We start from the raw sequence: 27,731 nt of genomic DNA, 5'->3' as shown, positions 1-27,731 counted from the left end.
AGAGAGAGGAGCGACCTTTCTGTCAATGCTAGCGTTGCTGCTAAATCTAGAGCTCGAATTTTTATCGTCAGACCTCGCGGTCGACGCGATTCCTGATGTTTAATACTCGACGGTAATTTTCTTTCGCGATATTCTTATGCGCCAGGTGTCTGTTACAATCGCGAGAGCTTTCTTTTGCCAGCTCATCACAGCAGACGAGAATAAATATTTTATCTCATTTTTCTTCTTAACGCACATATGGGTGTCACGTATCGCGCGCGCCGCTTGAAAGAAAGAAATATCGGACAGATGCTCGCATTGATAGCGAAGGTCGTTTTTTTTCACCGTCAGAGACTTGTTGCCTTGAATCTAGTTTCCGAGTCGAATCGTTTTTGAAGGATAAAGGAAGAGGGGCCAATATAAATAATAAAAATACGCTTCTTTCGCGCGATTGATCTCGTCGTCTTTAGGCTCCATTTGTCCCGAGAAAGCACGCGTTTTCTTCCGTTTTGTTTTGGAGTTTCAAATTGCAAAAGCTCTCTCGTACACCTTTTTGATTACCGCTTTGCATTCCGTATATTTCACGTATGTTAAGTCATCCTTCGAGTCTCGGTTCGGTCGTGACGAGAAGCCGAGTGCGCGATTTTAGGACCGGAGTTGCGCCACGTTGTTCGCAGCGCGTAGTATCTTTTTTTATTCTCTCGTGAATTTCTATCGTGGAAACACGAAAAGAGCGTTCCCGGCGACAAGAAACGGTAAAGGTAAACGCGCCGCGCGCGCACACATACACACACACGCATGTCCGAAGAAACGTTGCCGATGTGTGTCTCTTGACATTGTTATTTTCGTGGATATCGTTAGCTTCGACAACCTTCGGCCGTTTTCTTCTGGCAAGAGTGAAACGATCGCGTTTGCCTTTGCCTATCCGGGACGAGAGTCACCCTCAGATCCCACAGATATAATGAAAGAGAACAAAAATCAGCCAGTTGTAGCCGTGACGTGCTTTTTTTGTTGGTGCGAGAAAAACGATATATTGTATATGTGACGAGGACGCGCACGCGAAAATTTGAATCGGGAGGAGAAATTTGTCTCGGGAGTGTCATGTGTCTCAAGATACTCGATATATCCCGTATCTTTATCGATCGCGGATTGAAACACAGGTCGCGTCGACGTACGGTCAGCTGTGCGCGAATTCTCAGTAGAATTCACTCTGTAATAGCGTTCCGAGGGATGTTTCGCATCCTCCTTCCTCCTCTCCTGCTACTATGCACGACGAAGAAGCGGAGAGGAACTCCATTATCCTCGCGACTCTGCCTGTCTTCTTTCCTTGTCATAAACACCTGTCTTTTTTCGTTTCTTTCTCTCTCTGAAACACGCGCTTCTGTACGCAATTTCTCTAACGGCTGATCGTAAGTCGCGGAACCGGCGCCGGAAGGATCAACGAGATCCATCGGCATTTAATTGTCATTCATTTATCGCGTCGCGTCCAGTTGCACATATTTATATTTATGATGGGTTGCGGCTCTCTAAGACATTGGGTAAAAAAAAATATGAACAAAAAAAGCACGTTTTACATTATAAAATCTTGGTCGCGCGAGCGCGCGCGCCAAGAGTACATGCAATACGATGTGTGAACAGAATTTATACATATATACATATATATATATGTATGTATGTATGTATATATTTATAATCTTTCTTTGTCCATTCCGTGTAAACGTATTCGATAGTTTTTAACCCATTTGTGCCACACACACATACATATATATATATGTATATATATATATATATATATATATATATTTTTTTTTTTTTGGCGTAATTCTCGTCTTGCATGCCACGCTTCCTTCGGTAGTTCAACTATACACCTTAACTTTGCGAAAATGTGCAAGCGCGATGCGTTCTTTTATAGACACGACGATATGCATGGTGGTGGTAACTGAGGTTTGATATTTTATATATACGTAATCTAGTGAATACACGTGTCCGTAGAGAGGGATCCGCCCGCACGAGCGCGCGCTTGCACACGATATATTTATTTATTTTTTTTACTAACAGTGTACATATAATGCTTCTTTGTTTGTAACGCATAAAACATAAATTATATTTAATTAACCCGATTACATATATATCTATTATTCTCTCATATGTGTATACGTACGTGCGTTAAGCATGCATGTATACATATGAGAGAGCGTCCGAAAAAGGAAGGAATTTCATATAATATATAAATACACGTACTTCGTATATATATATAATATATTTAACACTATATAATACTATTTTTTTACTCGATATATAGATATCGCTATTATATATATATATATATATATATATATATATATATATATATATATAATAACGATTACGTATAAACATTTACATTTACATCATTGTTATTTTATTGTTCATGGTATTGTACTTTCTCGTTATTCGACTCTCGTTGTTATTGTTGTACCATGCCATGTCACAATTTTGCTCTATATCTGCTCCCTTTCTTTGTGTTTTCTTACCCGCCCCAAAGTGTCTAGGCTGCGATGATAAAGAAGAGATCAAGATCAAGGACGAAGATGAAAACACGAGGGAGAAGCTCGTCGAGCGGCTACGATCGAGCGATTTCTCGATCGGAGCGACGCGCATAGAGCTTCTCCGGATCCTCGAAAGAAGAATCCGGTAATATCAGAAGAGAGAAGAAGACTTACAAGCGTGCCTTTTGCACGTTTGGTCACGTCAACGAGGAACGTCATCGCGCTTTCGTCAGCGAAGTTTTGCTGCGAAGGCGGTATCGGTAATCGCGTTTTCTTTCGCGTTTAATCCTTTGGATTTGCGATGATTTTATTTAGAAGTCACCCTTGTACACTATTTTTGTTCGAACGAAAATATATCGGTGGAGCTAAAATTTTTCAAGATGACTTTTTGAATAAGATCAGTGGATTCTCGAAGGATTAACACGCAATTGAATGTCAAAAACGCGTGATTGACGATCGAAGCAATTCGGACACACGCGCGTCTTTTTGTTGTTCAATATATCGAATATTTGTTCATCTCTTTTACGATGGACGTTTCTTCACTTTCGTGATTTTGCGACGCACGGCTAACTTTGTTCGCGTGATATTTTTTTTCGCGTGGAACGAGGCTGGCGTACGCATGTTTCGCTTTTTCTACGCGCAAGAGAGAAGATCGAAGATTTGCAGCAGCATTGGTAAAGTATTGGTAAAGGATGCTTCAGATGAGGTAAAAAGGGTAATATAATGAAGGTAAAAAGGTAATATGCGACGAAGAGGTATAATCTCGTTTCCACGCGAGTTATTTATGCATATGTGCGCCTTAAACTTCATGTTTTAAACCTCATGTTAAACACGCGTATACGTCGTAACTCATATTCCATATTTACATAATGACAATATATGTAATGGTGTTGATTAGTGTTCGCAAATGAAAATAGTCGTGCATGCGAGTCAGTGGATCTATAATCATTGGTAAGATGGTTATAATCATTTCTTGCAAGCATAAAATCGTTTTTCATTTTGTGATTTTTTTTTTTTTATGTGTTATATGCCTGGATGAGAAAGAGATGTGAATGTACAAGTGGAGGACCGAATGTTTTGCGAATGTAAATGAATACACAATATAAATTTACGTGTATTTTTTTGATGCATACTTTCTATCAATTTTGGATTGTCTTTTGTTGTAGCGATAAAAGAGAAAATTTTTCTTGCTCTCAATAACAACAAAAAATCCGTATTGTTATGAAGAAGCAACATCATGTTATAATATACATTTTTTTTCAGCCGTTGTCGTGAGCTGCATTTCTTTGAGATATCAGATATCTTTATTATTATTCTGAATATCGAGCGAAAAATATTTTTCAGCTTTCGATATTCAAGAATTATTAACAGTAAGTTTTTTGAAATCTGAAGAAATTGCGCTGCGGGAGTGTACCAAATTTTATTTTTCGTCTATGGAAAATTAGAGATTGTGATTATGCACTATTATTTGCAATGTTCAAGTTGATAACGTCGAAAAAGATGCAACCTTTTCTGCTCTTCAAGACTTCTTAATCATCTTGGTTTGACAATTTTTGTGCATTGTTACATTTCTAGATTTTCCGTTGACGAAGCATTATTGTCGTCTATTTGCAACAAAAGAAGAAAGAAGCAGATGTCTGGATATCCAAAAGACAACTAAGGATGCTGTGCCGTTGGTTTCTGAATGTTTTCTTATAATTCAGAAATGAATATGAAAAATCAAACTTGTCGAATTGAGTTTCCGAATATCCTTAATTTAGGATTTTTGGATCTCGATAAGCTTGCATTTTACAATTCTTTATGCATGTACTTTCATTTCTGGCTTTCTTTTCTTTTTTTTTTCGACCGCGATATTTTTCTTTGTTCGGCTCTGCCGAGCTTATATTCGCGATGTGCATTTTTTATCTGCAGAGACTTGGATGAAGACGGATGTTCCGAGTTCAAAGGTCTCGCATTTTGAGCTTTTGAACGAGAGAAGACGTCAAGACACTTTGATTCGTCGGATTGGTAATGTATGTGAAGACCGGATGGTATAGTATTGGTAACGTTTAATAAATAGTGTAGGTTTCGCGTAAGATTATTACTGATAATCAATTCCGTATTCTTCATAAGGCATATTATAAATTGCCATATAATTGCAATTGTGTTTTTCATATTTATATATTTATTTATATATAATTTTCTGCTTTTCTTAAATTGATGGAAAATTTTTTTCATCTTGATATATGTGGTGTATATTTATCGAATTACATTGATTTCTCGCAGTTCTGAAAGTTTGACAAGATTTTGAGATATCTTTTTTTTCTTCGTATAATCTTTTCAAACTAGGTACGCGCAGAAATCAAGATATTTCCCATAATATTTTTGTGAGAGTCTGTTTTCTGTATGCGTGAGAAATTCGAATGCTATTACGTTTGATGAAAAATGATCTTTTTATGTGTGTGTCTGAGTGAATGAGTTATGAAATGTTTAATATTTCTTGATTACTTAATCTATTACCTTCCCATAATGATTGCTTTTAATAAAAAAAATAAATATGTATATATATATATATATATATATATATATATATATATATATATATATATATAATTTATATTTATATTTTTACTTTTCAGAGAACTTTTATAAATTTGCATTTTTCGTATTTATCGCGATATTTTATTATCTTCATTTTATGAAGATATACAAGATATAATTTCCGCGCTGCTAGTGAAACATGAACAATTTTCCACACATTTGGATTATATCAAGTCTATTGGTGATACTTATAGAAGATGGTTTTGGCATTTAGCTGCTTTCAAAAATGTATTTTGTTTTTTTGAGAGTTTTGCTAGCCAGATTCTCAAGAATGTGATGCCGCTTTCATAGTGAATTCCATCTGATGATGATGTACGGTAAAAGGTAAATTAAGTATAATATGTAAGTATTTAGTCTTGTGTGTTGTATCGGCACGCAAGATGCCTTCCATTATTTTTCTATATATAAAATAATATTTTTGGCAGAAATAGTGGGTACAGAATATTTATTATATAATTTTTTATTGTGTGTTAAATTCAAGTGACTAAGCCTTTCGATGATTATCGAAAAGCTTCGTTTTTGGAAATAGTATTTTGGTAATATGATACTATCATGTAAATTGATTATTTAAAATTCGATATATTTTCTTAATTCTTGAGATAGATGAAATTTTCTATTATTTTTGCCTTAATATTTAGTTTTAATATATTATACATTTAATATACTCTCTTGGCACATTTCTCCGATTTTTCATGTTGCTGTTTGTGATATATATATATATATATATATATCGCATTTTTAAATTACATTTAATTACAGTACATTCTTTCATATATATATTCAAGATAAAATGTCTGAAACAATTTTTCATGATCTACGTACTGACAAGCGATGAAGTTTACAACAATGCGCTTGCCAATCAGTAAATTTTGAACAAATTGTTTTCACAATTCTTATTGATTCGGTGCATCTCATTGGAAAGTTAATTCGATTCACGTTAGATTCGCGAATATTGCGTTAACTTTTGCGAAAAAGTTGTGCAATGATCGTCGAACGAAGACAAATCGATGACATCCGATGTTCTCCTCTTCCTTTTCCTTCTCATTTTTTTCCCATTTTTTTTCACATTTTCAGCTTTTGGACGATGCTGTATTAAAAGACTCTGGATTCCTTTGTCTCTGTGTGCGTATTCTTCGAGGTAGATCGGAATAGTATCTTGTACGAATCTCTGAATGTATGGATAGTGTGTGTTCGAGTTCTAGTAATGTGGTCAACGGGAGAATATTTTTATGAAAAGGGGAAGAATCTGTCATTAGCTTTTTGTGCAGAGAAAATTAATCGTCGAGATCGTTGCAAGCTTCATTCCTAGATCGATCGGATTCTTAGGCGCCAGATTGCGAACGATCTCTCGACTGTCCTTGCATCGCTCGCGATTGGTGGGAAGAATTTTGATGAAGTTCGTCAATGCGTTATAGGAAGCTTTAATCGCCACGTTTCACGGAATCTGTGAATAATTCATTGAATAATATGCATTGTAATACGGTTGTTTTTCGATCCTCGCAAAATTTTGTTTACCGATGACGATTTATTTAACGAATTTGATTTTCAGGTTTTTGTTAAAGCTGCTTCAAGTATTTCTATATTGACTTTTCGCGGTTTGTATTGATTTTATTAATGGAAGCATTCGGCTATTTTGCGAACAGCGACGCAAATGATAAAATTTGCGTATTAATTGTGCCGCTCTTCGCGGATACTGAATAATTACGTCAGTATAATTATAATTGCAAAGTTTATTTATATAATTACCAGCTTTGATAATAATCTGAATAGAGAAATCGCGTATTAACGAAATTTGCATTGGACAATACGCGAGCGATACTAATGTAATTTTTTTGTGAAATGACTTGTGGAAAATATGATTTAAATTTTCGAAGAAAATGACTTTTCGTAAGTTCATTTTTATTGAAAGTTTGAATAATTTTTCTATATATAAGTTGTGAATTTTAAATGGATTGTAAACTCGTTGCGGGACTCGCAGAGATTTCAAGTCCACTTTAATTTTCACAAATTTTACACACATGTTGACAAAAAATTGCATTGTTTTATTTAGACATTACGGAATGATTTTTTTACGAGATGTAATTTTTCATTGAATCATTCTTATCATAATATACAAGAAATATGTCTCTCCTGAGATCAATGCATAATATTCAATTTACTTTATGTTTATTATTGTTGTGTGAACATACATAACACACAGAAATAACAGTTGATAGAAACGTAATATAGGAATCATAATCGTCGATTCTACTTGATTACACGCAAGACTAGATTTAACATTCTATCAAAGTTCTCTATCAAGCCCTCGCATAATACCAAAGTTTCAAATAGAAGTTTACAAATATGAGATGATACAGTTTAAAACATGTTTTTCTTTCGTTCGAATTACAACTTTCATAAATATAAAAACCGCTCCTATTTACGAAATATTCTTGAAATCTTAACATTATTTGATGTCTACGTAATAATTATGACGCAAATCACGACTGAATGACGAATTTGTTGCAATTATTGTTACTCTGTTAATGATTGCTGCGCAGCGATTATTACCAGCGATGCAATGCATTGCACAAGTGACGACTGCAACTAATTAATCTTTAGGGAAAGATTTATTTTTACATTTATATATATCAGCAATGACGTAAAGAGATATATTTCGATTTTTCCGCTCCATTCTCATCGACACAATTTTTAATCTTCGCGATTTCAAACAACGACGAGACTGACGGGACTAATCTCTTTCTCTCGCGACCAATTCTTGATTCGCTCTCATGTGCCACAACGCGATGTAAGATCCGGGGCACATTTTTTCCGTATGTTCGTGTATATAGTGGCGAGGGCCTTCACACGGTGTTTCAGGATCGATTCTCTGGTATTGCTCACGCTGCAATTGCCGTTATTCGGTCAAGTACTGCCTGGACAGGCATCAGCGCTACGAGTGCGGAACGGAGAGGCAGTTCGTCTGCGAGACCTGTGGACGGCGTTTCAGCAGAGCGGACAACATGCGACAGCATCAGAAGAAGCTGGGCCATCATCTGACGCCCTGTATCAAGTCTAGGGGAGGGAGACTTAAACTAATAAAAAATATCGCGCCGACACTTCCTCGGACAAAGACATTCCCAAAGGATTACGAGAACGAGAATGCAACAGCGGCAGCGGAGGAAACAGCGGTATCAGCAGTAGCAAAAGTAGAACATGTCGATTCGTTATAATTGTCTTCTCTCGTGTTACTTCCATTTCTTTCTTGGCGCTTCGAGCTTCGTTCGTAAAAAAGGGGGGATCGCGTCGCGACGCCAAGTAACGACAGTTTTTTTTTGTTTTATTTGCGTTTCTAGATGCCTGCGATCTTGTATTAGATAACTTATTCAAGATATCAAAAGTCCACTATATTCATAATTTGTGCTTTTCTTTCGGGCAATGACACAGTCATTATCTGCTTTCCATGGGCGCAGATATGACGTTGGATCGCTCGACAGAAATCCGGAGTTTGCATTGATTTCCAAGTATAGAATTTATATGAAAATTTGAGGGGGTTTTATACTTTTTTTGTTTTTATTCTTAGTAAATTGCTTGGAATTCAATTCGATTTTTCGGAATGTCATACGAGTCAGCGCCGCAACTTGAGAAAGTTATCTAGTCAAGCGATATTTTATCAACCTGACATTTATAATTGACCTTAATTATCGTCTTGGCTTGCGACATACAAAATATTGTTATATTTAATTATAATAGTTTTGAGTAATATTTTTTTTATATTGAATTTGAGATTGTTTAATTTTTTTATTGAAATTAATTTTATCATATATTACGTTGAGTAAATAACTTCTTACGAATTTTTTTTTTTTTTTTTTTTGTAATTGTCAAAACAATAGAAAAGAGCAGCAAAATCGAATTTTTTGGATGGGGGGAATCTTCATTATATTCAAAAATGTTATGAAGACGGTGGCGTTTTGTATAATTAGCATAACGCATGATATGCTGTTGTGTAAAAAGATTTGAATTCAAAATTTGTAAGAAATTATTTCGGTAAGAGAATTATTTCTCATAATCGACACCATCGATCATTGTTGTAAATCGATTCGTTGAATGACATGGCGCAATCGCTAATTGCTAATACAATAAATGGCTAATTACTGCGAAAAGTCAACTATGCATGTGTGTTCCAATGATGTTTTCTTTACTTTTCTCACTTATTCGGAAATATCAGTTCTCGATGATCTACAAGTGCAAAGATTTGAAACTTTTTACGGTTTTTGTTTACGAAGTTGCTTTTCGAATAATACATTCCTTTAAATATTTTTTGGACGGTTTATTCGCTGACCGTGTATAATTTTTGACGAGATTATTTATCCGATTGTCAAAAAAAACATGTTTGTAACTAAATCTATGATATACTATTAAGAAGAGCTTATTTTTTTTCTTTCGTCCATTCATAAATCACTCGAGTCGCTTCTAATTTGACAGATAATTTTGAAATATGATCGATGTATCTCGCATTGTCCTCATTAATGGATAGTTGATGCGAGAAGCCGATTAAGTCTTTCGGATTTTTATGTAAAAGTTTACATGTTTATAATAAGCGTGTTCAGAGAATTTAAAATCGATAACTGTGAGGAGATTGTCGTCATATTTTCTTTTGCGCTTCCGATCACTCGGAATGTTTGCGCTTCGGCCTGTTTAAGAATTAATTTTGTTACTCTTGATGCATTCATTAATTTATTATTATTATTATTATTATTATTATTAACTGCATGGTAAAAAAATTTTTGAGCAAAAAAATTAATGCATAAATAGGCTGATGCGTACAACATGAGGTGAGGTGTCGCTTTTCAACGTTTTTCGAGAGTCTGGTATTCATTCATATCGATCGCGTCGAACAGCATCCAGCGTACTTGACATTCGCAAATGCGAATCCGACCAGATAGACCAGAGCAGAGAAGAACAAATAAAGAGATTTTTGAGAATATATTTTACTATTTCTTTTTATTGTGCACTTTCCTTCAATCATCTTTTCAGGTGCTGCCTTGCGATGCATGTAGAGTAATATTATTTTACTAACCTGGTATGTTCTCGAACTTTTATATCTTCTGAAATTTCATAGAAAATATTATATAAAAAAATAAAAAAGTATTATATGATTTCGAGAATTTAATACCTTCCTTAAAGAATATATATATATATATATATATATATATATATATATATATATATATATATATATATATATAAAACTTCAATGATAAACTATTCTTAAAAAATACCTAAGATTTCGATGATTGGCATTTATTACATTCATCCATTGAAGAAATTTTATTATTTTATATTTAATTTTAAGGAAAAAATTAACTTGCTAAATACACAAAAATTATTATAAAACTTAGGACTCCCACTAGGTAGATCTTAATTTATTCATGCTAATCAATCTACAGTGCGGAGAAAATAGCTGGAAAATTGGGAGGGAAAGAGAGAGAGGAAACACGAAAGAAATAGGCTGTATATGCGTAAAATAAAAAGCTCTAGGAAAAATAATTTTTTAAATTTGAGCGCACGTTGTCATCATCCGCGCGTATAAAGAATCTTCGGGGTGATAGTTGGCCGATGATGCTTGCAGCTGCCACGCTCTATTGGTCACAATCTACTGGGGTGCATCGGCAACCCACAGCAGATCACTGCAGACTCTCCTGTCCGAGTTGCGGTCGCAGCTACAAGTATCGAAGCGGCCTGCGGAGCCATATCGCCGAGTGTCTCTCGGAAAGAGAGAAATTGGAGGCTGATTTTCGATGGCAACAACAGCAACGACAACTACAGTGGGAAAATCAACAAACTCGATCGTACAGGCAGCAACAGCAACGACCGTTCACTGCGAAGGACGTCCGATTACTGTACAAATTCTGGAAATCGTAGATACATGTAGCCTTAAACACGAATAAGAATCCTATAGTAAAGATTTTAATCTGATGCATCAAAGCACCTTGTTTTCCTTATTGTTTGATTTTACCTTTAATCAAATACGGAGGGATGTGGGATCTCCTCATCGTTTCTCGATCCATGGAATTCATCGTTTCTCGATCTTGGATGCTGTTCAACATTTCGATCAAGCCACTGTCTCTTGCTACTCTTGTCATCGATTCCTTTTTTTTTTCCTCCCGTTGCACGTATAGATATGATAAAATCGTGAATATCTTTGATAGAATGTATGACTTGATTTTTAGAAACCAGGAAGTCAATTTTTTATCTATAGATTGATTTTAGCCTTCTCAGAATATCATTTCGATATATATTTAAAAAATCCAAATAAAAAATTGAAAATTTCGTTGACAAATCCAATCGGTTTCTGAAAGTTGAAATAAATTTTATTTAACATCATTTCGTCAGTTATGAGACTAAACAAAAATTGATTTTAAATAAATTTTTTTACAGTCGATCTTTAATTTAAATATATATTTCTTAAGATGAACAGCACGAAATAAATTATTAATTATAATAATTGCATAGAATGTTTGAATGGTTTTTATACTAGGAATATCATTTTTAATGTTAAAAGATGTGTCAATAATACATATTATACATAATATTGCAACTTTTAACTAATTATTAACTTATACGTAATATTTATATTGATTTTCTACTTTTATTTTTTTTTCTTGCCTAATACATGAATTAAAAATGCTACTACCTGTTAAGGCTCTTGATTCCCTATTATCATACTGAGTTATGATATGAGAAATAAGAAATCATGAGTTTTATTCTTGTGAAATACACAAGTTGTCGAAATAAATAAGTTTTTTTTTAATGCGATCACTTGTATTCGACAATTTGAAATGATAAAATATACCGTAAATTCTCTTTTTAGATTTATGAATTAATAAATAGCTGTAAATCTTGGTTAATTATCGTAAGGTTTATTTTCGTTGAAAAGAACCTTATGACAATTGATCAAGAATTATAGGTATTTTTTAATTCATGTGTGGGCATATAAAAAAATTTATGTATTTTGCAAGAATAAAACATAATTTCTATCTTTTGATATTATAATTCAATATGGTTACAATGAGAATCCAGAAATCTTAAGAAAAGAATATATGTATATACATAATTTGATTAATCAGTTTTATATATTTACACTTTTCTAATAATATGTGTATAATTTCATAGATTGATTTTCTTATATCAATAAAATAACTTGGATCATTTTTGCTTCATTTGGCATTGTATATATAATTTGTTTTATCGATATTTGATTAACAAAGGAAGAAGCGGAGGATCAGCGATAACTGTTGGCTGATGTGTATTGCATGCTGAAAGTCTTGTCATCCAGTCGAACGTGAGCTTCGTGATTGTCAACATAATAAATAAATGTCGTGTTTAATGCGACAAGTAAAGGAGATATATATCCTGGACACACCTCACATCTCGAAGGGAAATTCATCCTCGTTCGAATCATTGACGCATAACTACGACCGATATATTATGTTCATTTGTGGATTTGTGTTGGGTGAAATTATACAAGGAGGCATTAACTTTACATTGGGTTGAATTAATTACATCACGGGTGTAAAAAGGGATGCATTTAATAAAGAAACTCATTTTGGTGCAGCATGTAAATAACAACAGCAAAATAACGAAGACTGTGCACAAGCATTTGCTATTATTTATCTTTATAAACGAAATATTTTAGATAGTGATATAACAAAAGTGTAAATAGATTGCTAAAATTATAATCTTTATTGTCTTTATATTTAATATTACTTAGAAAGAGAGAGTCTTCACTTATTTTTCTTAATTACATTTACATATGTTTTACAAAGTTTCTGCATAAATAAATATAAAGATGCATTATACTATTATTTTTGAACCATTTTAGAATCGTAATATATAAATAAATGTCTTTAAATATCTTTGTTATATTAAATAAAATTCTATGCAGCAATAGAATTTACTATATACTCTCCGATATTAAATTTCTCAATAATTCTTAAATACTTTTGCAAACTCGAAGAATTAAACGCAACCGGGACCAATCTCTATTGCGCAGCTTTTTGCACAGTCTTCCTTTGGAGCGAGCTTGATTCAGTATCGTCTAAACGCTTGGTTCGAGCTTTTTCTTCGTCGAACGATCGAAAAGAAAGAAAGAAAGAAAGAGAAACGGGTCCAAGCTGCGGTGTTTCGACCAAAGTGTGTGTTTTGCGGCTTGCTGATAAGGAGATACTCGAGAGAGATCTCGCGGATGAGGCTCGTCTCGTGCGCGTTCGACAGGAACCCGTATGATGTAAACAGGCCTCCCTGTATGCTTGCAGCCAGCCTCGCGACGGACCTCGTCTCGACTGGCGACGGCGGTGAGCTGCGATATCGATGCGTAATGTGCGGACGCGGATACAGGTCTCGGTCATCTCTCACGCGACACTCCAGATACGAGTGCGGCCGCTTAGGCTCCCGGTATACCTTCACCTGCACCCTCTGCGGCAAGTACTTCTGCCGACCGGATCATCTCAAGCAGCACATCCTCAACATTCACGGGGGCGCAGTCGCCAAATAACCGCGGCTGCATCTCGTCTGTGTCAGCGCGTAGAGAGAGAGCACGTTCGCCGATCGTTTTTTTGGCGACGAATCAGGAATCTTTTCCTGAGGACATTTAAATTACTGCGAAAGTAATCGCGGCTAAGATTTGGAGGAATGCATCTTCGCAACGTACACTGACAATGAGAGAGAAGTTTTATATTTTTATAATATAATAGAAATATGTGTGTATGTAATGTCGAGATATAATTTATAATTTTCTGTGTAAACTTAAAAAATTGATGAATTTTTTCTTCTAGATTATTTTTATGTAAAATCTGTTTAACGCGATTTTTATTAAGAGATCGAGTTGATTTCGATTTTGGCAATGTTACAATTTTTTTTTAATGGGTTTTTTTTTCGTCAAGGTTGCAGATGCGACAGTTTAAAATCTATGTCAGAAATTATTTTTGTTGTTTAATATAGAGTTTGTATTTTAATCGTACTCTTTGCTTCGATTCTTTTGTCCAAAGGAGCACCAAAGGGAATTTTTATTTTGAATTTGTCAGTAGAGTTAGTTATTGTGTGGAATTATATGAATTATTAATTATTCTTTGCAGTGTATGTGTAGAAGATTCATAGAACAATTATTTAACAACTGATCTGAATCTTGAAACATAAATATTGTCGTGTAACTGTTCTCATTCAGAGATCAAGGATTACGTTCTTTGTTTAAATATCTCTCTATTTAAATACATTTGCAACATTTTTCAGTCATGTGTAAGAGTTTGTTACAGGTTACAATCTAATAAATATATTTTCATCGTTTTTTTCTCTCTTGAAATTTTGGATAACAGATATGATTGTCAGAAAAGTTTTTGTTTCAGCAAAATTGTTATTAAATTAATTAATAGATCTTTTATTATTACATATATTTCAGCATATTGTTTATTTAATTTTAGAAACATGCTTCTATATAAGAAAATATTTTTTCTCTTTAAATTTTAATGATAAAGTTTGTTTTTTTAAGGTTTTAATGATTGTCGTGTATATTTGTTCGTCTGTTGGGGTAAACTGCCAAATAACTTGACCACGAATACCAAATGACTAATATATTCCTATTTTTCTAGTGCAATATATGTTTAAGTTATTTTATATAAAATACATACAAAAATTACACAATAAAATATTGACATACAAATAAATTAATATATTGGCATCTAGGAGTGATAAAACTATATACAGATAATATGAGTCACGTTTATTTCTATTGTTGAATCTTTCGAAATTGGATGTATTTATTTTACATCTTCGAAGGAAAACTGTTATTAAACGGTTAAACCAAAAATATTTCAGTGTATGAAAAGTACAAATTCTTAAATTAATAGGACAGGCATTACTAGCGTGCGGAATTTTATGAGCTTTTTTAAATGAATGTCACTTGAATGTTGTAATTTGTTTTATTCATTTAATTTTTTTTTTTTACATATATCAACAAAATATCTTCTGCTTTACACTAATTAGTTTCAACAAATTGCTCATCCTAATGCATCTCATGTCCAAATAAGACTGCTTATTAGCGAAAGTTTATAAATTTCTATTACCCAGATATTATATTTAATGCAGAAATTATAAAATTGTAATATTATAAATTATAATATAAAATTGTAATATAGCGCGCACGCGTTTTAAAATGGTACAATTTTCTGGTCGTTTTGTTCATTTAAGACACTAGATTTAAATGAATGAATAATTATTTATGTCAAATAATTATTTTAAAATGAGTTATGTACGTATTTTAAGTTGATGTCATAGAGGGAAATGTTTTGTGAGTCTTCTGTCAAAGAGGAAACTCCTTTTTATTACTTTATCTGCTTGCAGAAATGTATCGTATATATAAAGAAAAATGAAATTGTGTCTTGTGACATATATTATATTCGAAGAGTTATAAAACATACGCAAATATATTATTGAGTTTATATAATATATGAGAATAGAGTGTCGTGTCATTCTATGAGATATTGATGTGGGTATATTATTGTTATTGATGAACGTTAAATCTATACGTTGTTGTTTATCGGATTTTATAAATTTTTATGGTATTTCAATAAAAAATAATATTAAATGGCTTTTTCATTTATTCATTCTGCATCCGTTTTTCTGAAATTGTATATTCCTTTTGGTTTATTTATATTACTATATATTTTGGTTGTTGTTTTATCTTTATACATATCTGTGTTATAGCAATTTCATTTTTTCTTATTTTTATTAAACTTTTTAGACATGTATATGAATCTATAGATTATAGAATATTACAATCATCAAAAATTTATAATATAGCAAATTTTTTTACTTTTGAATTAGTTGTTATTGATTTATTTTTGTAAATTAAAATATTTTTTAAGTTGTGAATACATAAATTATAATAAGGATTGGATGATTTTTTTATTAAAATAAAAATTAACGGCGTAATAATTAAGTTTTATTTTTGTAATAAAAATTTTTTTAGTTGCATAGAGAGATTTTATTACGAACTTTTATATCTTTTGACTACGAGTCCATTAAAAAAAAAATCTCTGTTTAAACCAAGTTGCTCCGTAAAATTTTATTTGAAAGAAAGAAACACATGTTTAATATTGTTTTTTTTGTTTTTTTTTTGTTTTGTGTGGGTGGGTTGTTTTTTTTTGTTTTTGTTTTTAGAGAAGGTCAAGGGATATTATCTTTCATGTATCTCTTTTCCAGTTCATGTTTTAATTTTTAGGATACATCCATAATGAACCAATCTTTGGACTGACGTCACTTTGTTTTGTATTTTGTTACATATGCTTTTATCGGAAATGGCGAGGTGCGGTAAGCGGTACACAAAAAAATCGAGCCTAAACAAATATACCAGGTACACCTGCAGACCGAATAAGTTGAAGTTTGCCTGTTCGCATTGCGAAAAAAAATTTTTCTCGTGATCCGACAATCTCGTCAAACATGTCTTGCACGTCAATCACAGGATGCACAAACGTCTCTGATACGCATTTCGATGATTATTTCTGATCTCGTTTATAATTTAATTTTTATATTTTTACGACTTTTATTAATTTTTATTAATTTTGTTAATTTTACAGCGATAGATGAAGTTTGCGTGGCCTAAACTTTTTATCGGCAAACGAGACTAAAACTCATCTTTTATAGCGCATTTTAGAGAAATATTGCGATTATTTTTTGTTTGTTATGTTATTGAGATGTTATGTTTTGTTATTGTTATTGAGAATGTATGTTATGTTATTAATTGTATTGTTCGTTTATTTTATTGCGTTATTGTATTAAACATGAAACGTGTTTCTTATCTTATTGGTTTGCATTATTAAACATTATTAATTTTTATTATCACATGATTTCGTGATTTTTATATATATATATATATATATATATATATATATATATATATATATATATATTCACGAAATATGTATTGAAATAATACTGACGAATCGATCGAATATATTGAAATTATTTTGTTTGATGAAACTAAACTTATTATTTATTAAATGTTAAGGAGAAGTTTATTAGAAAAACATTTTTTATATATTCTTTTGAGAAGAATGGACATTTAGAATATAAACAAAGAGGAGATAAATTTTTGATATACTAAATGAAACAATTATTAATACGCGACTATACAAACTGTAAAATGACTTGTGATTTACATTATGTAATGTCGACATTTTAATAAATTAATAATATAATGTACGCGATAAATTTCATACTACTCTTTTCGTAAACTTAATGTTTTTGACATGATCGAATATTCTCATCTGAAGCAAATAGCCATTTATCAGATTACACTGTTAATTTATTGAAAGAAATAATATTTGCAACTTGGTGAATAGTATAAAATATGCTTATTTAAATATATAATATATATTTATTTTAATTTTTTTTTATATATACAAATTTTTTTGATCTAATTGATTAGGAAATTCATGTCCCGAAGTTAAAAGCAACCCGTAGACAAGAGGGATTGCATTCGCATAAGTCTCGATCTACTAGCGTCGAAATAATAAAAATTACATATAATATTTTCTCAAAACATCACCATAATACCATTTTTTTTTAGGATTAAAGATTCTAAAAAAAAGTTTGCAGTGATTCCTCATTGAAGAAATTTTGTGCGACGCAACATACGAAGATTTTTAAATTAAAAGATTTAAAAGATCAAGTTTCCTAATTTAAGTTGCAATAAAAATCTTTCATTTAATTTAATCGTCTTAATCATCGTTTTTTTCCTCGTTTTAATGTTATGTAAGTCCTGGGATTTAGTTATGAGATACTCGTAGTTTAGCATGTCCGTTCGCTAGAAGATCGCATAAAAATCAGAAAGAGAGAGAGAGAGAGAGAGAGAGAGAGAGGCCTTGCATGTTCGAACATTCGCGCAGGCAAATCGCGAGTCACTCGCAGATTGCAAATTTACACGTTTGTTTCGTTTCGGACCTGCTTGCAGTATACCGGAATGAGTACTCGACACTACACGAGACTCTGGCCTTTCATCAGTCACTCGACTGGAAGAAGATATCACCTGAGCAACAGCAGCATCTCCTACAGCAACATCAACAGCGGCAGCAGCAACAACAGTTTCCGCAGCAGGGTCACGTCTGCAAGACCTGCGGCAAGATTTACAAGCAGAAGAATGCTCTGTGGCGGCACTTCAAGTACGAGTGCGGCAAAAGTCCTAGATTTCAGTGTCCGTATTGTCGTCGTCGGACGAAACAACGCTCCAACATGTACTCGCACATCAAGCATAAGCACTTGGGTCTCAAGATTTACGTGATTGATCTCGAGATGGAGAATTGAGCGCGTGATTAAATTGCGTGAAATCGTAAAGTGCTTGCGGTGTATCCGTTTCTCGTAGAATATTTACATTTTTCTTATTTGATATCCCGGAAGTGATAGTTTCACTACAATTTGACGATACGATACGACTAATTAAAACCATTTATATCGATCTAGCAGCAATTTAAAAGTCAACATATTTACGCAAAACTTCTGTAACGACCTTTCTACCGATTCTTTTGTGAGTAAAAATTAGTTTTAAGATTTCACGTCCGTTGTTGTATCGAAGTTGGCCAATTAGAAAAGAAAATATTGAAAATGCTGAAAAACTTTAGCTTGGCGATCATATTTAATCTTGAAGATAACTGTTGAGAATTTCTTCTTTTGTTAATAATATAGATTTATATATAAATTTATATAGATTTATGAGTAAAATTTAAAATTTTTATTAATTTTTTTATTAGTATATTTTTTACTTTGTAAAACATTTTTGTTAAAAAATCTTTGTCAATTGACACTCAAATGACCATCACATTAATAATAACTGTTAAATATAACTGTGCGTACTAAAAATTTCTTCGAAAAAGAGAAAAGTTAAGGAATACTTGATTTACTATTGATTTACTTTTTGCCATGTTTAATTAATATTATTACAATTTTTGTTGCACCATTCAAATATAGCTTATTATAAAATTTTAAGATTATCGAAGAATTCTACAAATGTTTTAATAAGAAAGAATTAATTGCTCATGTTTTGGGCAGCACAGATTCTCTCAAGGTTTGAAGGAAGCGAAAACTCAATTACATTAATCAGTACAAAAATGGCCGACTATCGTGTGTTTCGAGCATGCGGAAGAGAGAGTGTTCTGTTATCCTTTTTGCCTACCTTCCTTCTGCGAATTCAGTAGTTAGATGAAATATATCACGATCTGCCATGACACGCTCTCGTTCAATCCTCGCCGTTGTCTGTTGCAGCATCGCCGTTCAACAGCAAATATTATATCAGCGAGTATCGTTGCCGTTTCTGCAATTGTCCATATTCGACAACGGGCCATCTGAAACGCCACTTGACCAGGGGCTGCTTCATGGATCCGTCCTTCCCGATCGAGAAACGGCGCAACATGAACAGGCTGGAATCTAGGAACTACGTATGTCCTAAGTGCTCGCAGGGCTACAAGAACAAGCGCACCCTGGACACGCATTTGCGTACGGCGTGCGATCGCGAGCCGAAATTCCAATGCCCGTATTGCGGCCTGAGGAGCAAACACGCGCGCAATATTTATACACACATTAGGCGCAAACATAAAGGCGAAGATCTTTTTCTGATAATCAAGCAGGACGGCAAATAAACACATGGTTTTCTACCCGATTTTTGATGATATATATGAAAAAAGTAGGAGGCGTAATTTTAGTAAAGAGAGTTAATATGTGCGTGTGTGTGTGTGTGTGTGTGTGTGTGTGTGTGTATGAGTGTATGGGAGGGAGAGAGAGGGAGAGAAAGAAAGCATATGCACGAGATAATTTGGACAAATGAATTTTATAATAGCCGATTCAAAAAACGAATTAAAAATATATATGTAATTAATTAAATCATAAATACGGATTTCATACTAGCCCAGAAATTTTTGAAAAAAAATTAAATTTTCTTTATTGCTTAATAGATATGTTCTGTTCTGCTTTGTATTTATTTTATTTTTAAATAAACTTTTTTTAATAATCTGGAAATGTGATAGTGATAACAGTTCTGAGACAAAAAACTACTGTACATTTTAGATTATTAATCGTAAATCATAATATTGAATTATATAAATTAAATATATATTTATAAAATATGAACTTAATTATATGAATTATACATTTAATAATTTTTTACGCTTTTTTATATGTCTTATAATTCATATTATTAACAAGAAATTATTTATGAAGTTTAATAAGCATAAAATACATGCTGTTGTCAAAAGACTGTTTTAAGATTCTAAGATTTTTACTATCGGTACTATTATAAAAAGGCTCTTGTCAAAGTTTCATATTATATAATTAGTTATACTAGATATACATTCTCACAGAAAGAAAGAAAAGATAGAAGGCGTATTAAATGTGTTCGATCATATTGTGTATATTTTTTATGAGTGCGTAGATTTTTCTCATACAAATAAATTTCACGTACCTCAAATCATATCTCCCGTTATTTTATTTCCTGTCAGCGTACACGATACTCTAGAAAATAATGTCATACATTCAAAGTTAACAAAGCACATTTTGGTTCTTTATTATATGACACCTGGTAAGTGATGGTATATATTGAAAAATAATATGTGAAAATATTTTTTTATAATATTTAATAAGTTATATTTGCAATTTATTAGTAATTTTGTGCATTTTTTTTTTAATGAAAAGTATTATAATAATGTGATAAGAATAAAGGGATCGAATTTTATATTATTTTGAAAATCTTCAAATTTTATTCCTTTGTTGTTGATCTTTATATTTCTCGTAATATTATTATCCATAATATTAATATATGAACATTCCATTAACCTATGTTGTCCTTTTATTTCAGATGACTGTGATATTTGCATCTCGATAAAAAACGATCGACTGCTTGTGAAGACGTCGTTGAATAAAGCGTGCAATTGTTTTGCGATAGGTTCGAATTGTAGGTATAAAAATATTAAGAAAGGATCTAGAATGGAAATTAGGAATTAACATAAAGAACGCAATATTTATATTGATTTGTGTGATATATATTTCAGTTTGAGTCTTATCATACATAGAATGTGTACTCTCTGGAAAAACATGGAGAACCTGAAATTCTCGGGATGTTTTTATATCTGGGAAGATCAGAAAATTCTCATGGAATTTTATTGAAACTCAAAGAATTTCTTTCAAAAACGATTCTCTCCTTGATAATATTATTTTTTCTATATTGTATGTAATCGGCAATCCACCAATTAGACCAAGTTATTATATGTATTTAAAATATATAAATATATATATCTCTCTGTTTATCTCTGCTTACCATATATATATTCAATGTCTTAACAGAATATAAAATATGCAGTACATATTGTAATTTTATTATTGTAATTTTTAGTGATAAAAAATAAAAATGTTATGTAGATGTAAAATGTTTATCTTACGAAACCTATACAGTTCTTTTAAAATATATTTTCAGATCTAGAAACTTGAAACTTAAGTGGTTTTTTACTTTTTCTTTGTATGAATGAAAAGCATTAGAAAACATACCAATAAAAAAATATCTTATTTTAGAAAATTGCACTAAAAAAATCTGTAACAAAATTTTCTTTATTTGAAATTTTGAACTAAGAAACTTGAAAAATCAAGAAATTTTCAAGAAATTGTTTTACAAGATTTGAATAGACACCTTGCATGTACATAAAATTGGTTTTTTTAGTTGCAAGTTATATATATATATATATATATATATATATATATATATTATTTATTTTTTATTACATAAAGTATATTAATTAACAGACACGTATCAGAATAGTAACTTGAATACGTTATAATAAAATGTTACAATGTTTAATTGTTATGCAATTTTAATGGTATATTTGGATGCGGTTTGGTTCCAGATAAGCAGTTGAAAGATATTATATTTATAGAAGAGCAGAAGACTAAAAAAGTAAAATATTACGAAGAAGAAAAAAATATAAAAGTAAAACTCATCAATCTTTTAGATAAAGAAATGATGAAAAATATCAAGCAAAAACGCGAGTACATTTGTATCGCTTGCGGTAAAAAATTTAGAAATCCAAGAACATTGCAATCACATAAAACGAATGATTGCGGGAAAAGATATGTATGTCTACATTGTGGAACAAAATTTCATTACCGTGCGAGCTTTTGTAGACACAAAAAAAAGTGTTCTCCGCTATTTAAAGGAATGAAACGACCTTTTGAATCGATTTAGTTTTGAAGTATTGTTAAATAATTCTAAGTTTTATATATATATATATTTTTTTTTTTTAAACTAAATCTGTGTTTACAGTCGTTTTAGTTATAAAAAAAAAAAAAATATATATATATATATATAATATTTATATATAAGAAGTATATTATTTTTAAGTCGAACATGAATTTAAAACCAGTATTAGTTTTTAGTTTCTGTGATAGAATGCGCTCGTTATTTTTTTACTTTTAAAAACTTTTTAATTGTTTAGTTATGAATGTTTAATTAAGACCGATATATTTTTAAAATATAAAAATTTTAATTTTTTGTTTTACAATACAGAGCAGTATAAAAGATTTTGTATCCGCTTATCTTTAATTATAATATATATTCATATTTTTGTGTAATTCTCAAATATTTTTTTATTTTTTGTTGTGATATTTTATTTTATGATATAAGAAACGCAAACTTTTTTTTTTTTTTTTTAATGTTGCTTTAATTATGATATCTATATTAATTTATGTAATTTAGTATTATGTAATTTAAGAAGTATACATATATATAACACATATATATAACATTTTTCAAATTTATATTTCCAAAAAATATCATGAAGATGCGAAAATGCGCAAAGTTAATTATTTATTTTATATTAATTTTATAAGTTATTTATAGATTATACGACAGCATTTTAGTTTGACTTTAGTTGCGAGCATAGTCGGGCATATATTTTACTCACGATGATAAATAATTTATGGTTTTTTGAGATTTTGAAAAGTGTCGTGCGAGTCTCTAGAACATTCACGACACTAACGGCGAATCGTGTTGATTGTTGTAGAATCCCACTCGTCTGTCATCAGAACGTATACCTGCGAATACTGCAGCAAGGGTTTCACTCTTAAGCGCATTCTTCACGCCCATCTAAAGAAGAGCTGTTATTGGAATCCGAGTTCCGAATGCTACCACGCGCAGAAGTCGAAACCGTTCTCGTGTACCGGATGCGGTGCCTCGTATTCGAAACAGAGCTCCCTAACGTGGCATATACGTCACGATTGCGGTAGAACTTTAAAGTGCGATCATTGCGGCAAGACTTTTCTGCAATCGAACAGTCTGTATAGACATAGGAAGCTATCTTGCGTTACGCCAAAGTAATACTTTCTGTAATCCGAAGCGTTAATTCTATCGTTAAAAAATCCTTGTAGAGCTAGTCAAATTATATTGATCTATATGCGTATGCGTATATATGATATATGTACATATAAAGAGCGATTGATGCAAGGATGGGTGCGTGCGTAGTTAATATTGTCTATACGTTCTCCAGCGGTTCTTTCGACTATCGTCGTTTCAATGATTTTTATTAACCTTTTTCTTTTAGAATTAAAAATATTTAATTTAATTGTCGTGGATTTTTTTCATATGTATATTGTAATTTTTGGCACCACGCGTTTATATAATAAATGTTACTTACCGAGAGTATGTTTTTTAAGAATCTTTATTGTCATATACAATAAATTCTTATAATGTTAGTCTGTTTACATTGATTTACCTATTTATAACAATCTTGTTCTTGAAAATGATATTAATTTTTTTTTTTTTTTAAATATTGCATTATATCGGATTCCATGTTTGTAACGTACAATGAATTAAAATAACATCGTCGTTGAAGGCTCTTACTTTTTGAAATTGATTCCATTACGAATACTGTGCACATTGCACCGAGTATAATGAATTTTGGCAGCCAATGTGAAAGTAAGTAGCATCGTGTACTTCCCTTCTCGTTAGAAAGATATCGTAGGCGAGTGCTGCAAGCACGTAACCGCAAATTATATTTTCCCCAATTCGTTTTATAGCGGATTAATGTATACGTTTAATTTATTTGTATGCATGAGATATATTTTGCAGCTTTGTGTTAGAAAGTTTAATTCTTTGTGGTCAAAATTTTCAAATATTAGAAAATAATAACACGAAATAATGAAATTTATAAATTTTATATTTTTTGAATCTTAACAATTTTTTTCAGATTTTTTTTTAAATATATAAAGCGTTTCAGAAATAGATAGCCAACTTTAAGAGCATATTCTACTTATTGTAAGAATGAAAAAGAGTCATGTGAACGTGGATGCAGAAACGCTTTATTTCCAAATAATAAACATTTTTTATTTACAACAGACGATATGTTTCGCATCGTCGTCTCATGGATTGTTTTTCTATTCATTCTCTATTAAAAATAAACAATAATAGTTTTACTTATGAGAATATCTTATCTTAAGACTCTCGTTTATGATATTCTTGTTGCTCGAAATTGCATTGTTGTTTCGTGTGACAAAATACGAAATACGTCTTTGACATTCCACGAGACGTCGATACGAGGCATGCATTGATGCGAAACGAAATCATTTCCAATAATTTCTTTAATAAAGTATTCTTAGCAAAGTCTCTAAATATAAAAAATTTATAATTTTGAAAGGAAGGTTTCCGGGACATATATGTTTTCATATGAATTTTTTCATCCTTTCGGGGAGTAGAATATATTCTGAAAATTTGGCCACCTACTTCTGAAACATTTTATATAATAACAATTAATTGATATTATCTATTATTTAAAGGACAAATGTTTAAAAAACATCGACCCGTGTTATCCGGAATTAATTTTGACCGCAAATGATTATAGGTCTAGTTGAATAATATATATTTCTATAAACTGGCGAGCCTCAAGTAAATATATTTCGTCAGAGAATATTGCTTTCACAGTCGTTAATTTTTCGCTCTACTCGTTTGAAAATCGCGATAGACTGATGGATCTGATGTGTTGCAGAGTTGGAGCTAGCCGCGAACAATTCGACACGCGGCGAAGGTACCAAGAGAAAATACAGTTGCAAGTACTGCGGCAAGGGTTTCACGCAGTCGGGTCATTTGAGGAGCCATCAGAAGAGTTCCTGCTACTGGAACCCCAGGTCGACCTGTCACCAGTCGCAGAAGATCAGACCGTTCTCCTGCACGCAGTGCGGCGCCTGCTACTCCAAGCAGTCGCATCTCATCTTCCACGTGAGGCACGAGTGCGGCCGTACGCAGAAGTGCAACGTCTGTGGCAAGACGTTTTTGCATAGCAGCAGCCTGCGGAGGCATCGCCAGAGAGCCTCGTGCAGTTTCCAGCTTTGTTAACGCGCGTGTCTTGAACGCGATTTCGGCTTAAGGACGAATTTCAGCGATTATCTCGTTGTTTGATATTTAACAAGATGTTTCGCGTATAACGTGTCGCTTTTCGATGATAAGTATCATCAAAGATCAAGCGAGGAATCTTCGAAATTTTCAAAACGAATGCTCAGCACGCTCTTTGAAAGATTCTTAATTCTTAATCAATGTGTCTTTCGATATCTTGAGACGTCGTTTTTTTTTTTTTTTTTTTAAAGATAGGTTTTGTTGAGATATTTTCACCGATAGATTGAAGTGCAATACGCTGGCCTATGACGCGTATCGTTTATGGAGCGATTTAATACCAGATCAAAGAATTATTGTGATACATTACGACGTGAATATGTATATAAATTACACTTGAATATTTCTAAAGCGAAAGTCGTGATTTTTTTTTATCCTTCTTAAATTTAGGCGCTTGAATTTCAGCACGAATGTTCGATTCGTCTCAACGACTTTAATATGTTTGTGCGACGCTTAAGGAAGACTTGGATGGGTCGGGCAATGCTTTGTTTCGGATTCGTTCTTCTCTGCACTTTCGGATTTTATTTGCTTGATAATATTATTTTTGCTAATTCGCCTTTTTTTGCTTTCAGATTATTTGTTCGAAATCAACTGTAACGACGTTTATTCGCGGCAACAGTCTTTATGAAGATTGCTGATAAGCAAATGGATCGAAAGTCTAAAGAAACAGTCATCGATTTTATATCAATAAATGCGGAAATTTTTCAAGTTGTTTTTCTCTGTTTGCGTTTTACCAAATGTTTATTTAAATGACACACAATCGTGACATTAAAGCTCGTACTGCTGCGCTGACTTGTATAGTAATAAAATATTTCCACAGCAATCGTTTTGCGCTTTTTATGAACCATTTCGATGCTGATTCGGCATCTTCTTTTCTTTATAATTTATTACTCTTTATGGCTACAATGGGCTTGCATGTGTGCGGTTTTTGTTCTTATTTCTGTTAGTTTTCTTTTTTATTTAGTGTAGTTACATTGTTGATCGGCTATGACTATGACGATTTTCTACCGTATATAATAAAGAAAATTTTTGATAGCTTGTCAACGATACATTAAATATAATATAATCGGTCTTGTTTTAAAATATATATTTGCCATAATGTTACAGAGGGAGAAATATCAGTGGTGAAAAAAGAAAGACCATGTGAGGAGGCAGAGAAGCTCTTAGAGAGAGAAAAAGAGAAGAATAAAAGCGAAAGAAACAAAAGAAGCAATCTTACTAATGGCGTGACTATAACGAGTATCGCGCCACGTCCTTCAACGAGTATTACGCCACGTCCTTCAACGAGTACCGATATAAGACGTTCTAAGGTTTCCGAAGTGATCTCTTTAAGTGACAGCGAGAACAGCGATAACGAAGGTTCTTCACCTTGGACAAATTCGAAAAATGTCCAACAGAAGCCGCAATGCTCGCAATGCCCGCATTGCGGCATTAAGTACGAGAGACGCCATCATCTCATAAAGCACATCACAATGACATGCATATCGAATCCAGACTCCAAGGCCAATAAGGAAGCCGGCAAATTCAGATGCGTAGACTGTGGTCGTAATTACAAACAAGCGAAAGCCTTGAGATATCATCAGAGGCACGAGTGTCAACAAATGATCACATGTCCGGATTGCCATAGAACTATGCGCGGAACGTTTATAACGGAGCGTCATAAGCAGAACCATTGCGTGAAGAAACGCAGCAAGAAGATAAAACAAGAGGATTCACCGGATGAACTTTTCATAGATGATTCTAGCATTGAGTTTTAGATTAAATCATATGAAGCGATTTGCGACTTTAATGTTTTTTTCGTTACATATTACTTATGGAAGACTTAATGTTCGATAAGTTGTGCATTGAAAAAAGTCGTCTTATTTGTTTTCATTTTCGTGAAACTTGCCGCATTATTTTTGAAAATGTCTTCAAACAAATTTGTCCGTCAACAAATTATTACGTTTACTTTAATAGGCAAAACATTTTTATTTTTTCCCACAAGATGTTAATTTCATGAGTCAACAGAAAATATAAAGTTCTTAATCTTTTTTTTTTTTTTTTAAGAGAACATAAAAAATTCTTTTCAAACAGATATGTTTAATATATTTTGTGATTAAAAATTAATAAAATAATTATGTAAATTTTATGTGTTTTGTTGCGTTAATTATAGTTAATTCAGTTTTTATCTTCCATGTATGATACGTGCGACTATG

At 32.2% G+C, this 27,731-nt stretch overlaps 1 protein-coding gene across 50 annotated transcripts in view; it reads left to right on the top strand.

Moving 5' to 3' along the window:
• The window catches only part of LOC138932057 (longitudinals lacking protein, isoforms H/M/V), a 225,842-nt gene that overhangs the window by 9,591 nt on the left and 188,520 nt on the right, over positions 1 to 27,731 (top strand). The window contains exon 7 of one of the 50 annotated variants that reach the window (XM_070293539.1): positions 26,644 to 27,500. The exons of 44 other annotated variants lie outside the window; for them this stretch is intronic. In XM_070293539.1, coding sequence (XP_070149640.1) covers positions 26,644 to 27,293 — 650 coding nt within the window. In that variant the 3' untranslated portion in view covers positions 27,294 to 27,500. Of the gene's footprint in view, positions 1 to 10,698; positions 11,009 to 13,384; positions 13,802 to 19,379; positions 20,012 to 23,158; positions 23,722 to 25,135; positions 25,600 to 26,643; positions 27,501 to 27,731 lie in introns of those variants that run through there. 5 more of the 50 variants (XM_070293551.1, XM_070293558.1, XM_070293548.1 and 2 more) reach the window with 5 other exon arrangements.

Source organism: Polyergus mexicanus, unplaced genomic scaffold (genome assembly GCF_030449975.1).
Source record: "Polyergus mexicanus isolate NDT 795.1 unplaced genomic scaffold, iyPolMexi1.0 SCAF_3, whole genome shotgun sequence".
In the NCBI taxonomy this organism is placed as follows: domain Eukaryota; kingdom Metazoa; phylum Arthropoda; class Insecta; order Hymenoptera; family Formicidae; genus Polyergus; species Polyergus mexicanus.
The sequence above is the reverse complement of the archived record's forward strand: the minus strand, read 5'-3'. Positions and strand labels throughout refer to the sequence as shown.